Source organism: Trichoplax adhaerens, genomic scaffold (genome assembly GCF_000150275.1).
Source record: "Trichoplax adhaerens TRIADscaffold_7 genomic scaffold, whole genome shotgun sequence".
Taxonomy (NCBI): Eukaryota; Metazoa; Placozoa; class Uniplacotomia; order Trichoplacea; family Trichoplacidae; genus Trichoplax; species Trichoplax adhaerens.
In genome coordinates, this window is record NW_002060949.1 from 2,080,900 (window position 1) to 2,096,566 (window position 15,667).

The 15,667-nt window shown below is 32.9% G+C and overlaps 1 protein-coding gene across 1 annotated transcript; it reads right to left on the reverse strand.

The window, feature by feature from the left end:
* Positions 1-900: 900 nt before the first annotated feature.
* TRIADDRAFT_58016 (uncharacterized protein) lies at positions 901-10,016 on the reverse strand (the record flags this gene model as incomplete). The annotated part of the gene is made up of 39 exons (XM_002114287.1): positions 901-942; positions 1,031-1,169; positions 1,246-1,456; positions 1,540-1,900; positions 2,000-2,135; positions 2,222-2,980; positions 3,085-3,191; positions 3,298-3,390; positions 3,460-3,547; positions 3,634-3,743; positions 3,819-3,897; positions 3,974-4,050; positions 4,198-4,266; positions 4,368-4,463; positions 4,651-4,777; positions 4,866-5,017; positions 5,124-5,183; positions 5,296-5,431; positions 5,591-5,637; positions 5,741-5,800; positions 5,903-5,944; positions 6,030-6,101; positions 6,230-6,329; positions 6,430-6,530; positions 6,658-6,738; positions 6,808-6,874; positions 6,967-7,054; positions 7,126-7,213; positions 7,322-7,404; positions 7,472-7,539; positions 7,622-7,689; positions 7,813-7,908; positions 7,986-8,059; positions 8,153-8,282; positions 8,652-8,715; positions 8,829-8,960; positions 9,248-9,309; positions 9,734-9,834; positions 9,992-10,016. The coding sequence occupies 39 exons, from the start codon at positions 10,014-10,016 to the stop codon at positions 901-903; spliced, it is 4,491 nt and encodes a 1,496-aa protein (XP_002114323.1).
* Between the last annotated feature and the right edge of the window lie 5,651 nt (positions 10,017-15,667).

Consider the following 15,667-nt stretch of genomic DNA (forward strand, 5'->3'; position numbering starts at 1 on the left):
ATACTACTGCCTTGACTAAAAGTCATTACAAGCTACCTGACGATAACTTACGAGGATACTGTATTTTGGAGTCGACAATCAATAACACCATTTCAACAACTTACGATCTCTTTAATAGGTATAGATTCGCTAACAAAGATATGTTGTTGATTTTTAAGCGTTTGCTTATAATAATAAAAATATTGATATTTTATATTGCAATAAAGAATTTATAGTATATATTCACAGAAATATTTTCAATCAGTAGTAGCGATCGTGTAACAATTTGTTTTATACCTATCCGTTTATGGATACAGCCGTTAATAAATTTGCTACGATTAAAAATGCTTTAAAATTTGTAGTATCAACATCAATCAATCAATCAAATCAGTCAATCCATTGATACTACTTTGTCTAGCGGTATTCGTTATTAAAATATTGTCTAACAATCATTTTCAATAGTTCAATAAAATTTTTGATCGATTAAAATAGATTTCCGATTACAAATATTGTAGTCACATATAAAATTGCAATCTCTTTAAGAAGTTTATAAATCTATGTAGTAAGTAGTGCCCATTGGTCTATTCCCGTTAGGCGAAAGGAAAGAAATTATCAACCTTGAAATTACGACAATAGGTCAGCAAATTTGAAAGCTGAAATTTAAGCATAGTAATTTGCCTTACATTATTTTATCAGAAATAGTGTAAACTGTATGCTCATACAATAAAAAATGAAAATACAACAAAAATTTCATGTCACTGATACGCATTTACAATCGCAACTTCATATTGAAGTTTAAAGTAAAAGCCAATCCTTACTGATACATAAGGCAGCTAACGCACACAATTTAGTTTTACGGATAACTTATTACAGTACTTGATTTAGAGGTCATTTCCATATCTTGCATGATTGCAACGTTGCTCAACATTGAGTAACAGTCAAGTTAATTTTATCTTCAATTATCTGTGGCAATATATTAAGAGAGAAAAAATAAGGGAAACCTTCGATTTAACAAAAGTTATAAACTATTTAACTTCGATTTGAAACTTACCAATTTCAATTCTAAATCGATAAAGAGGCCTTGTATAAACTTTCTTGTCGATAAGCGATAGTGATACAACGTCATTAAGTTGATTACTTGACTATATAAACAGTTATCTTTGAACGCGGACTCAAAGTTTTCTTTCAAACTATTAAAAAGTAATAACGTAAATTTGTTATTAATCTATAGTTAGTGATATTTATCTTGTGCTATCGAAAGCTTACATCATTAGTCCTTGCTGATTAGCTTTTGAAGCAACAGCTCCACTCAGAGAGGTTACTAAACGAAGAATCTCTTTCCTAATCTGAGACCGTCCTGTAGTAGTACTATCATCTAATCTTTTTAAGCCTAACTTATTTGTCACAGCATCGTCGCTGAAGCTATCACTAGAACTACTAATATTGAAGCTATCTTTCTTTTGCTCTTGGTCAGAACCTAAAATTTTTAATATTAGAGATACGTATTTGTTTAAATAGCAAAAGACTTAAATTGATTAAACTAAGAAGGGAGTTTCAAACCTGATGTAACAGAAGCACTGGAGGTTACCGATAAATGCAAGTCATTAGAGTAATTAGCTCCAGCATCATCCTGAGATGAATCGGATTGATTAGTCATTTTTCTACCGGGTTGTTCGAAAACATCTGATTCTGAATAGTGACGTTTCTTCAAATTTGCAAATTTAACTCCAGTACACCCAAAGCACACATTGGGATCATGAACTTCTGGAAAACCATCATTAATATTTCCTTTAGATGATGTTACAGATCCAGATCGACGTGGCATTGATGAAGCTCGCTGCTTACGGTCACCAAAAACTGTGTCATAGGCAGCTGGATTAAATGATTTAGCCCAAGAACCATGGTAACCGTGATCTTTATACTTCATTAAAGAAATAAATTATTTTAAATTACATCATTGTTAAACACTGTAAGGGAAAATTACAAACGTATTAATAATAAACTCCAAAGAAAACTTTACTTGAAAAACGCGAATTAATTCGACTGGTAAAGACAGTCCAATAAAATCCACAGTACCAGAAGAAATTTTACTACTATCATCCGCTGTTAACTCTGCTGGTCGTCGAGAAGATTTCTTACCCGTTTCTTGCGCATCACTACAACGAAAAGTCGAAAACAGGACTATAACACTGTATGCAGAACCGTAATTAATTCTATAATTGAGCTACATTAGCATACGCACTTTAGTCCAAATTTAGTTGATAGTACCCCCAAAGAGCCAGAACTTGAAAGATGATGGCTATCTGTAGTAGATCCAGCTAACATACTACGCCGTCGAAGATCTGTTAATGCTTTATAACCTTGGGCATCCTTAATTGATACTGTTCGCTTAGTATTTTCAATTCGCATTGATCTACGAATAACATCTTGCTTATTTTCAGTATCGAATAAATTGGTGGCGCTCTGACTTTGATTTAATGTAGGAGTTAACATAGCAGCACTGTGACGGGATCTACGTTGCAACCCAGAAATTGTGGACTTCCTCGGCCTGATTGGACCTTCGGGTAGTTCCAGATTACCTCCAGTTGCGTCTTTATCACTTTGCATACCTTCTTCTACAGAGTTACTGCGACTTTCTTGCCTGTCAGCAGCAGTATCGCCATCGACAACATAATCAGTTATATCACTAGTAACGGACACATCATCATCATCGAAAGATTCGCCTCTGGTACCAAAAGTGCGGATAACTAGTGAAGGCAACGTACTAATTCCAATCCCTCTCATTTTTAAAGTCTCCTTTACGTTATCTGATGCAGTAATTGAACGGCCTCTCAAAAGATCTGTTGATACACTGACAGGATCTGAAACTACGTAGTCGTATTCGTCAAGCACTGGCCATTGAACATTTCCTCCATGACGAACGCTTTCCCATCCAAGACTGGAAAGAAAGTTTGCTCCAGAGCGGGTTTTAGCAATCAAACCGAGTACATAAAAGCTTGTTCTACATAAATGTGTATACAATTATATGAATACATATATTGACAGTGAACTTAATTTCTCCTTTCAATGAAAAGACACTAATAGTAAAAGCTAGCGTTTACTTACCCACGAATTGAGAAAACCTCGCATTCCTCAGCCAATCTTACTATGTCCGGAATTATTCCAATTTTCATTAAAATTGCTAAACCCAAGACTGATGATCCTATATGCCCCTATATTAAAATCATTAAGGAAATAGATTAAAAGTCATAGCCTCAATATTGCTAAAAGTACAAAAGCAAATTAGATTAAATTTATCAATCGAATCTAGAAACTCACTAGAGCCCAAAGGGCAGCTTTTGTTTGCAAAATTTCTAACGAAGAGTTAAATCTTCGACTCCAAACAGTTCTTGAATACATTTGCGCATAATCCTACAGCAAAACATTTTGATAATGTCAATATAAAAAAAACTAATGCTTGGATTTCTTAACAACGCTTACTCCATCAATAATTAATTTGCAACCGTTCTTAAGTTGTGCTAATTCTCCAAATACATGCACTGGCACAAAAGCTTTTAAGGGATCTTTCCTATTAAGAATTAAATATAAATAAAATCAATTTCACGAATATGTATACAAAATTTACTTCACACTTTGCAATCAAAAATCACGTACGGTTTGGTTTGCCTTCTAACGTAGATACCGATCTCTGAATCTTTCTCAAACGTTGTTAAGGCCTCAGCAAGTGATCTCTCCACGAGTTTTACATATTCAAGGTTCGAATGCTATTAAGAATGTTGACGACAATCATTAAAACGAAGCCAAAATACTGAATTGTTACTTAAATAGACATTTAATACCTGAATCCATTCTTCTATTGCCTTGGTCAAGAAACCCATGTTTTGAAGATAAGTAAATCCACTCTCAATTGAACAAAACCTTTAACAAATAAAATTAACCAGCTTTCTTAAAACCAAATTTAATTATAAAGCGTTAGATAAGCTATTCCGTTTACCTTAGCATTAGGCAATAACCACTATGTCCTAAACATAATAATGCTGGTTGTAGTTTTACGATAGATTCCAAGCAAGTCTATAATTGAATGAAATATCGACATTATTAACAACAAATTTTTTGTAAATACTGACCTGCATGTAAACCAACCCGTGCAATTACAGAATTCAACTATCGATGATACTATTACTAAAGCTGGCATCGATTTATAACCAGTCTGCTTACCTTATCTTCACAAGCTTCCGTTGTAATTTCTAAAGCGCAAGCAGCAATCTCTTCGTTTGTGTCATATAGCTATCGGAAAATATATCGGATAACTTTATGATGAAAATACAGTACTACTACAGCTGTATTTAATCATAAAATACCTAACAGTTCGATAATATTATACCAACCTGAGTAACTAATAACTCTAATCCCCATTTGCTAAAATTAGAAACGCCAGCTCTAAGTAATGCTCTTAGGTACTTTGTGCCATACATTCGGATGTGCTATTATGATAATAGAATATAACTTAATTTGTCTTATATTCTCATACTTTGATTCCTAACTAGTACAATTATGACGCATGCTTTTAAAAATCTTACGACAATGCGATCATAACATCAAATGTGTAGCAGCTACAAGTGACTACAACAAATTAATCACTTCTAAATTTGAATACATGATGTTAACTACCTCATCGTTAGCTGTAAGCGCTTTAGACAGCACCACTCGTGAAGGACCAGGGATATTATAATCTAAACCGGATAATAGTAGTTTGACATGTTCTGGATGACTTTTACTTGAACATAGGCTGATAAAACTAGAAATTGCAATTATACAAATCAACATGTTGCGTAGACGCACATTCCCATCCAATTGCAGTTCAATCAAGATCTACTGTGTCTTACCTGTCAAACGCTCCAGTCTTTTCTAAAATTTGAATCCCGGTAGCAGAACTAGAAACCTCACCAATAAGTAAGAAATAATACTGACTCAGAGTTTCTGTAAGTCGTTCTGATAAGAATGTATTGTATGTTCCTTGACCAGCGGGGGATATTACCTAAACAATTATAGAAATATAGGATTAAGAAGAGAAGAACTATAAAATTTTTGATGCAATTATTTATATGAACGTTGCAATAGTGTTGCTCATTCCTTACACTTACTTCATTGAGAGCATTAACTATTTCTTGAATTAACTCTTGCAATAACTTTAATGCGTCGGCCTAAGTTAAAAAAAGAGTTAATTCTTACTCATAATTATTATAAATTTTTCTAAATCGCTGTTATCACGATTTTATCATACACGAAGAAAGAAGTAGCGTCAGATAATGTTACCTCATTGGAACTAAGTAAGAACTTTACTAAAAGGCATCCGACTTGCGTATAGAGCTGGGCCTGTTCAGAAGTTAAACCAATTTCAGCAAACTGCTGCTTACTCGGAAGATAAAACGACATCAAACGACGAAGGAATCTAAGGAAAAAAATGTAAACTTGTAAGTTCTATCGCATACAGTACATGACATAATTGAAAGTTGTAGCATTACAAATTATTTGATTGCGCTTAGCACGTAGTAATCTTTATGTACATAAATAAGGAAGATGCATCATGATGTACAGAATTTGAACTTACTTAGTATTGGAAGTATCTTCCAAATTCTTGTAGGACACTTTCGTTGACTAGTGAATGAATATGGTAGTAGTTAAAAAGAAGTAAATACAAAATCTATATACAAGTACTTTCCAAATATAGTAATTCTAGGTACTGTAGCATTGACAATACCTGTAGTAGTCCTCTAATAGTCTCCCAATCCCATAGTGTAATAATTTTCGAACTAAGTATCTAAATTAAGTTGATGAAAACATTGCAGCATTGAAAGCTATCGCTGTAAAATGTAAAATTATCTATTGCTTTATTGTAATCAAAATAACACTAAATAATAACCTTTGAATCTTTAACAACTTGATTGATAGCATCGTCAATATCCTGTAGATATCAAATACAGTATTACGAAGAGACAACTATATCCGTTAATTTTTAACGGATAATAGTGATACCAATGTTATCGTACCTTACTATTCGAGCTAATACCAATGGCATCTTTCCCTAGAGTATACTGTTGCTGGTAGTGTTCATAGTTACACTATATAAATATGCATACAAACAAAATGTATAACAATTCACCTTATTACAAAGTTGTTATAAGGTTTTATTTGATAAAATAGATTAATTTAATTAATGAATCGGTGTTTACAGGAACAGATCAATTACCTGTCGAAGTAAAAGAGCCAAATATTCGTTAAAACAAGTAACTTTCCTTTTTTTCAATTGATGTAAAGTATCGAGGCATCGGATAGCAGCATATGCACGGCTGTAGATATGGTAGCGTAAGCGTACATTACAGTTATCGTATCAATTCTTAATTACGTATCTATCAATTATCAATCAATGTCTTTCGTAACACCAATTACCTTCGTTGACTTGGCGATGAGTCCAGAGATGTGGTAAGCGCAATAAGTTGTGGAAGAGAATGAGAATTACTTCCGCACGCAACAGGTATAATTGTATTAGCCTACAGTAATTAATTACACACATATTGACAAATAAATATGATATAGTGATATTAAATATAGCTATATCCATTGCGTAATTGATAACCTATAAGATATTAATTTCAGCTATAGTATTTACATCCTTACCATATGCAAAAGTTCACCCAAAAGAATAGTGGCTCGTACAGCTATGAATTCATCCTCCGATGTAACGACATCAACTAAGCTCTACAAAATGGTTACAAGCAGTAATTAATTAACGTAATTCCCATTACATAATATTCCAAAAGCAGTTACCTCAAATAATCCGGACATTGAAAAAGCTGATAATACAACAGCTAAGTAGTTATCAACTAAATTCATCCTTAAAAATTTATTTGAATGGGTAAAATGTTAATAATATTACAATATACAGAAATTCAAAGAGATAGATATGTTACTTATGACAGAACTAACCTGGTAGTCTTAGGGGGTAGCAACTGAAGAGCTTCCTCAGCAACCCAGCCTTCACTTAATTTCCAACCATCTTGGATATATGTGCAAGCTTTTAACAGCAAAAGATTTGGCGATTAGGTTTAAAGTACAAAGACTAATTTCAAGTTGTATAATGCTTACTTGCATTACGTAAGGCATCAGAAAAATTATTTGTCCATTCAGGTACTCTAAGTCGAAAGACATCGTATAAAATATCCATCGTAGCTTTCTGTATACGGTTAGGTAAGAAAATAGAATAATTTTAATAAATTCGGTGCAAATTATTATACTAAATTAACAACCAGCAAAGCCTTTGTTTTAATACACAATGTTTTACCCTAATTTCACTATTTGGCAGGCAAAAGGCTCCTAAAAGTGATCTAAATCCACTCCCATCGGCCTTGCACATGCAAATAATGCCTAAAACATACATTATCTCATGAATAAATAAACACGAGGGATAATTCTGTTATTTAAGAGATCTCACCTTCCCACGTTTTAAATATCGTGGTTATTGCTAATTTACTAGTTGTCAATCTAAATTGATGATCATCTCTATAAAGGAAATTATAAATTTATTCGTTTCATAACATAAATATCGCTTTATGATAGAACGTATATCTGAAAATCTACTTACTTTAGCTCAAAATCAGGGATATCTGCACTATATCGATATTGCAAATCAGTAAAAGGAGCAACAATAGCCTAAAGATAGCAATAAAATAAAATATTCACAATACCATAGTTAATAATTATAACTGTAGATGGGAATAAATCCGCCGCATTCAATTCCGCGACAATACGCGTACTACTTCTTTTTTAATTCACCTCTAAGTCTAATTGCGGCCGCATGTACTTTCGAGTCATGGGATGATCGAATAAGTAAAGAATGGTCATCATCATTGCTTCATTAATACGATGCATCTATTAATCGTAAGTTACAAAATCTTTAATACCTGATAAACTTAAAATTGAAATAAATAAATGATAAATGTGTATACTTGACAATCTAAAATGTTTCTAATTATTGTATTGATTCCACCAACTAGTGCAACAATTTCAGCGTTAGATACAGCTAGAAAATATATTGGAATAACAAAGAAAAAGTTACCACATTTTTTATTTTATCGAGTACGAGAATCTCAAATCACAGTGTTGGTATTTGTACCTAGTTCACATAAAGTAGCTAAACACGCATACGAAAATCGATCACGGGTTTGGCTATATTCATCGTCACCAATGGCAACTAGACACGATACTAATGATCTTGGAAATAAATCAGGACATATTCGAATAATCTAAACGCACAATTTAAAATGTAAGCCGAAAAGTGAGATAGAGTATACAGAACAATTTACAAAATTAAATTTAAATAAAATTATCTTGTGCATCACTAGTCAAATATAATTAATAGGAGCAATAAGTCCTCATAAATTAGTTACTTGATATCAACCTAAAATATACTCTGTTGTTTTCAAGTATAATTATTTTTACTGTAAGGTTAGTAATTGGTTGATGAAGGTCAATATTTTTTCAGCATACTAAAAAGATCTTCCACAATCAATATTCTTTAAATAACAATAGTAAACGGTTGGAAAAGAAAGGACGACTTGATATTGTCATCATCAATTTTTATTTCAACATTTCAGAAGCGTTGGCAAAAATACCTTTCTTAAAAATCGCAGAACTTGAACGCGTTCTATTTCGTTGGGATAAGGGGAATCTAAAGCTCTAGATTCATCAAATACAATAGTTAAAGACATTGCACTTATTGAAACGAAAAACTTACAGTAATTATCTTATTACTTTATGTATTTAGGATAAAATACTTATTGCTAACATACCTAATCAAAAATAGATCGATATGTAGCTTATAAAAGACGATAAATGCATCGCGATCTTTAAAAAGGTAGCGTAGAGCGCGAATAGTTGCAGCACGGACTTCTTTAACGGAACTAAGTAGGGCTTTCCTACCACTAAAAAATATATTACAGTTTATTTTGTCCATTATCTCATTACCTATACACTCATAGCAATAAAATCAGATAATTTTAACTAGTTAATTCGCTATCAACTCTTTTAATTTATTCAACCGCATATTATTACAACGCACAGAAACATACAAATTTAATATTTAATGGAAATTGTGCAACATTGCGAAGCATCAACATTATTACTACGATTATTACTAGCATCTTTTTTACTTATTTAGAAGGTACATAACACTATACTGTGTATTACGATCATAACGCACGACACTTACCATCGAACAATTTCTTCAAGTGAAAATCCTAAGAATACGTCATCATCGTTGGATCGAATTAGCTAGTGTAAGAAATTATACAAGTTATCATTCACGCATGGCTTCGATTAACAATTATAGTTTATACGGCACAAGCTTTAACTTAAACAGAATTGCTGGCAATATTTTTTAAGCACTGCATAATATGCTATATACAGTATGAAAAATATCGAACTCGATGAACATCAATAACGTTATGATTCATCATAGCATGTATTTCGAAAAGTAAAGCATAAAATCTTCGTCTGGTATTTACAAAAAGCAACAGCTGTACCGTTGCATTCTTTACTCCACTAAGCGAATTTGTTAAATCTTTGCATATGATATTACGCCAAATACTGGATAATATCAGGAAATGAATGTTAGAATTATCAATTACGGCAAGTTAGCTAACAGATATTGTATCTTATTACAGATCCATTTGTATTTATTCTTACATTAACATACCTTGACAAGATTATTTAAATTAAGGACTTGCTTTCTAGCGGCATTTTTATCCAGCGAATTAAGAATACTGTACAGGATATCATAAACGATGTCGGGTGCACCTTTCAGTAAAAAATTGCAAATTACATTTAGCTAGAATCAACTACCTGTAACTTTAACTTTAATGACCCTAAGATAAAATTTCAATAGCAGCTATATCGAATATACCCTTCAGCAATCAGTAATTATCACTTTAATTTGCATTGTGACCCTTCTAACGTGTAATTTTAATCGTGCTTGACATAATAATTACTCAAAAGCTATTTAAGCCGAAACGAAACTTCCGCAATTCAATCTTGGGAATCAAAAATGGATGAAATCCTTTTGTTGGCCTTATCCCCCCCCCCCTCACTTAAAAAAATCTATTGGACGTGCAACAAACGTGTGTTTACAATGTATGCGATAAGCAATGTACTAGTGTTAATTTTCAAAGTTTGATAAGGCACAGCATGCGAGTGGAAGAATTTACTGCATTGAAAATAGTAGTATAAATTGTCTTTTTCCTTGTAATGTCAAATTCATGGAAATTCGCTCTTACTGATAAAGTTGATAAAACTATTTACTCAATAACCGATTGATAACAGCAATAACGGACACGATGTAATAATTTCTATCCGACGATAGAAGCCGTGGAAATTTTCAGTATTCTATTTTAATTTATGCATGTCAACACCAAGGACTTCTAACAGAATTTTCCGTAGAAGTTCCAGATTAATAATAATAATCAATACGCTTCTAGCACGCTTTCGTAAAAACGAGTCATAATCTATTCCGACACATATCAAGATTGATTAAAATTAGCAATTGTGTCCATAAATAATTTATATACCCTCTAAGGTTATGGGAAAGTAGTTATTGAGTAAGTACGTATGCGTTATACTAAAGCATTTCGCATTTTTATCATCATTATGTTTTACGAGTATATCGATGTAGTGCTCCATTCAATCTATCATCGATAGTAATTACAGAATAAGAAAATCGAAAGAAAGATAACCATTAAGCCGGCTTGACTACATTGGTGATAGCTATTTATTGAAATAGTACTATGCAACCTATTTTTCTTACGCTATAGTGTCCACCGTATAAACTTAAAAATATAAAGATGAAAAAATGAAAGCTGTCAATGACGCTAATAGAGGAATCAGATAATTAATTAAAAGTAAAAGAAAGATACATGATCAATTATGGACACAGTATCGATTTGATTCATACGTAAATTATGCGATTACAATAACAGGAGAGATGGAAACGAAAGTAAACGAAATTCGATAACAGAGAAATAGATTATCAAGCAATGTGTTTAGTCACCGAGACATTGTCACAATGCCTAGCAATATCTTTGATTGTAGAGTATCCTAGCAACTTTTAAAGCAGGACAAGATTTGAATTTAACATCTACTAGAAGTAAACTCAAGACAATCTAAATGTTTGTACTGTAAGTGTTTACAGGAAAGTAATGCAATCTTTAGCGTGGTACAGTACATTGTAATTGAGCAGTAATAATATCCAACCTATCATGTTATTAATTTCTAATCATTTACATTGCATCTGTATTGATGTCCAATAGAGAAATTTATCACCTAGCCATAACACAGGAATGAAATGGATGTTCGACTATTTTGGGACAGATATACGTAGATAGTATAAAACAAATTTATAGCTGCAGTTACATACTAGAAATGAACAAATACATAAGATTGGATATGGTAAGACGGAAGACACAGCATAGGCGGTAATTTGTCTAAACTACTTTATAACCACTTTATAATCTTCTTAAATCGTGTAAAGTATACAATAATTTTAAACAACAGTAGGTGATGAAAATGGATATGATTGGTCATGTTAATAAGCATGTTCTGTTGGTCTAGCAGTAGTGTTTTAACTTTAGTCACCAAACTACTGTAATATAGCAGAGTAAGCACACTAATGGGAGCATAATGTTGTTTTTTTTCTTAAGAACTATGCGGATATTTACTGTGCGCGTTAGGTCGTACACTCTATTACATCAATTTTGTAGTTAGCCGTTAATTTTTTTAAGCTGGGCTATCCTTCAAATTTGTTACGTGATTAAACTAATTAATACTTTGTATAATAATATTATTGTTGTTATTTTAATGTTATGACTCACGAGCCGTCGACACTTATCCAGAATGGAAGCCGTGAATATCATTTCCGGACCAGTCTTATAGACTGCGTACTGCCTTAACTGTTTTTAGTTGACAAATCTCTAATAAATAAATAAATTAATTCAACTAATTTGTAATTATACTGCTACTATATCAGATCATATCATGCAGTCAGATTCACCCTAAGTCAGATATGAGCAGTCTTGAATCTAATACTGTAAATTAAAATCAATAGGGATCAATCAAAACGATAAATAAAAAAAAATTAGAGGGACAGTAATATATGCGTAAGGATGCATGTTATTAAACTACCTAGGCCAGATGATTTTATGTAGTCCATAAAATATTGTGCTAATAAATCCAATTGCAAATAATATGTATACAAAATATAAGCTTGACTAAAGTTGAATCGGGGAGGAGAAAATGGAATAAACCAACATAAACATATGATGACTTGCACTTTATATTACATTACTTTACTGTGGACTACTATTAAAATCCTCCAGTATTTGGCAGTCCAAGCTTTGCCATATTGATTAGGTACCGTTGCAGCCTACTACTATTGGAGGTGTCAATCGCTAAATGTCAGAATTTAAAGAGGAGGGCAAAGGTAATATCGAGAAAAATTTTCCCCCCAAAATCATGATAATTATTATTATTAAAATAATAAGAGTAAGAATTTATGAATACTGAAATTCTTTACGCATCAATCTATCCATCGATAGTATCATGAGAATACTGTAGCGACTACTGTGCACTATGAATATAATTTAAGATAATTATCAGAAAAAGTACGAATGCCAGCACCAGTTCAATCGTTTCCTATGATTAACTATCGTTGACATCAAAAAGAGAAAGCAAAAGAATTACAGTAATATGGATTGAAAATATTAATTAATCAACTTTCTCTGAGCCACAGATGTAAGTGCAGTATATTATAAGCGTATTTAGATAGGGAAATTGTGAATATTTAACCTTAATTAGTAAATCGATCAGTCAGTCTACCGCATCATAGTATTTTGAAGCAACACATGGACACCGTTATTACCCATATACTCGTACGTATGATTTGTGTATTATATATAAACTAAACTAAATTGATAGGCTACTACAAGCAAGCTAAAGTTAAAAATATGGCTTTTCCTAATAACATAATTAAAGATTAGATAAAAAGCGGCATTGTTATCAAAGAGAATTAGGCAGCTTGCTGACTGATTGCCTACCATTCGATAGCATGTTGCACAGTATATTTTGATGATGTAAAAAAAAAAACAATATTAGTGGGTTACAACAAGGAAAAGACCAGAAACTACAGTAGTTAATAAAACCCATTAATCAACATGAGTGAAATTGATAGTCCTAAATCCTAATTAGAACTAGTGCATTGGCAAAGGAAAATTGGTGAATGATCACGTTCAAGTAGTTAGTGAGCGAGATAGGAATTTCATGAGTGATAAGTTCAACGTGACTGATTATGTAGAGTAATAATTATATAAACAGCGTTTGCAAAAAGGATGAACGCTAGTGGAATGAGTGAGAGAGAAAATCAATTCCACTACAACATTGATCTTATTAACAGAAAATTTCAACAACCAATTTGATCATTGTACTGTAGAGGAAAGATAACATCATTATTTCGATAAGAGTCGGGTCCATCTTGAAATGATAGAATTAACTTTGGCATAGCTAGACTATTTTTGTCAAACAATATATCTCTAATGCTATATCATGTACTTGTGTCGTTTAGCGTTGTTTTTGAATAGCCTTGGTATTGGATCAAAGTCAAAAGGAATGAAGAAACCAATTCTGGTCAAGGTCAATATCGTGTTCGAATAGTATAAGGTGACGAAGTGAAGACTAGGACTACGAGAATTCTCGCATACCCGTATACTGTACAAATGAGCATTGAAAAGAAATTTTTCTACTGTAGTTCTATTTCAATGCGCTAAATGACATTAAGATGCATTTTAAACTTGTGTAACAATATCAAAGCGTGAAAGCGTTTCGAGAGAATTTTTAGCTGTATCTAAATATAATCAAGGTACATAATATTGTCATGTCCTTATCAAGATGAATTTTACACCCATTATTTTCGTATTCGATGACAGTGTGATAAGGGAATCTAAAGTTTGGAAAAGAATTTCTAACTTCGATCCCATTATAATAAATGAAATTAGCTCATTTTTTAAAATGGGTTTGGAGACTACTTATTTGATTCAAGGATGAACGATAGGAAAAAGGAATCAAAGTAGCAGCTGAACAACTATGCTATCATGATGGCTATGCAGTAGACATTATAATTATTAATATATACTGTCCGACGAAGGTAATGACTCGATACTGTATTGTGTTACGATCAGCAAAAGAAGTTGGGTCATGATGGTCTTTAGTCGTATAAAAATAATGTTGAGCACTGTTATAACATCATCGATTATCGCGATTTATTAGAATTGTAAAGTAGTTGTCAATTTATTGCAAAACCAAAAAGAAAAAAAAGACATGAATGCAACTGCGTCTACAGCATGTAAGATTGATCGAGTCCCATCATTTCCATGAGATGAAGAAAGGACGAATTTCAGTATTTGTTTAATCAACCCGGACAAGCTATACTCCGTTTTTCATATAAGCAAAGAGAATTATTGTATCTAAATACGTATTCAGTCTATCCCCTATCACTTAGGATAACGGATAGTCGTTGAGTAGAAGTATGTGTGGCCTTTATTAAGACTAACTGGCTTGGATGACGTTGAAGCATGAAAATATCCAATTCTTCAAACATTATACATGCTTGTACAAATACAAGCACACATTGTACAGTCGTCTAGCAATGTTGTCCAAACTGGCTGCAATGTTCTTTTCACAACAGTCATTAGGAAGCATCAACATCTCCCTTCTAGGGTCTTATTTTCTTCACTGACAATCATCAAGAAATGTATTTATTTCTTCATTCCTACTGGATGCACACTATCATCACTATCGGCATAGAATATAGTCCAATTGATTTCACTGACAGTAGATACTGTGTTGTATTAAGGACGTTTTTCTCTCATGACTTAGCTTACCTCGATCCCAATCGAATTCTTCGTCAATTGCATCGTCGTCATCTATGAATTCAAGATGATAATTAATTCCATTAACGCTTTATTACTTCAATGACTTGAAATAGAAGTGAAATGAAACATTTTTAAAGCATTTTGAGTCCAAAAATTGTATAATAGTTAGCAATGAAATAGGGTAGCCATCCAGTGGATGATGTCTAACATGACTGAAAGTAATTTTCGCTCTCGTCAATCTCCATGTATGAATTGACGGTAGAGGACAGGGACGTTGATTACCGGTAGAAAGGACAATCTAAAAAGGTCCCATGAATACTTTGTCAACAGAATTATTACTTACCAAATTCGGTTCGACTATAAGCTCGGTAAGAATTGCGATGTAATAAAGAAGAACGATTACGATGCGACGCCATGTTGGAGTGGAAAAATTGAGCTTAGAAATGGATTGCGCTTGTCGTTGTCACCTCAATGTGGTTGACAGAGCGTGTGACGTAGCTTGTAGGCTGACATGCCCCTCTTTGGTTGACGCCGGTAGGTTATTGTCCAAAGTTGGACATGATGACAAGCTGATACGACATCACTTTATTCTTCCGTTGATAATGATTATCTATGGTTGATGGGCTAATGACCAGAGCACTCGATAGACATTGTCACTGTCCTGCGTCCGGACTTCTGACTCCTGACTACAGACTGGCCGCAGTGGCAGTGCGCAG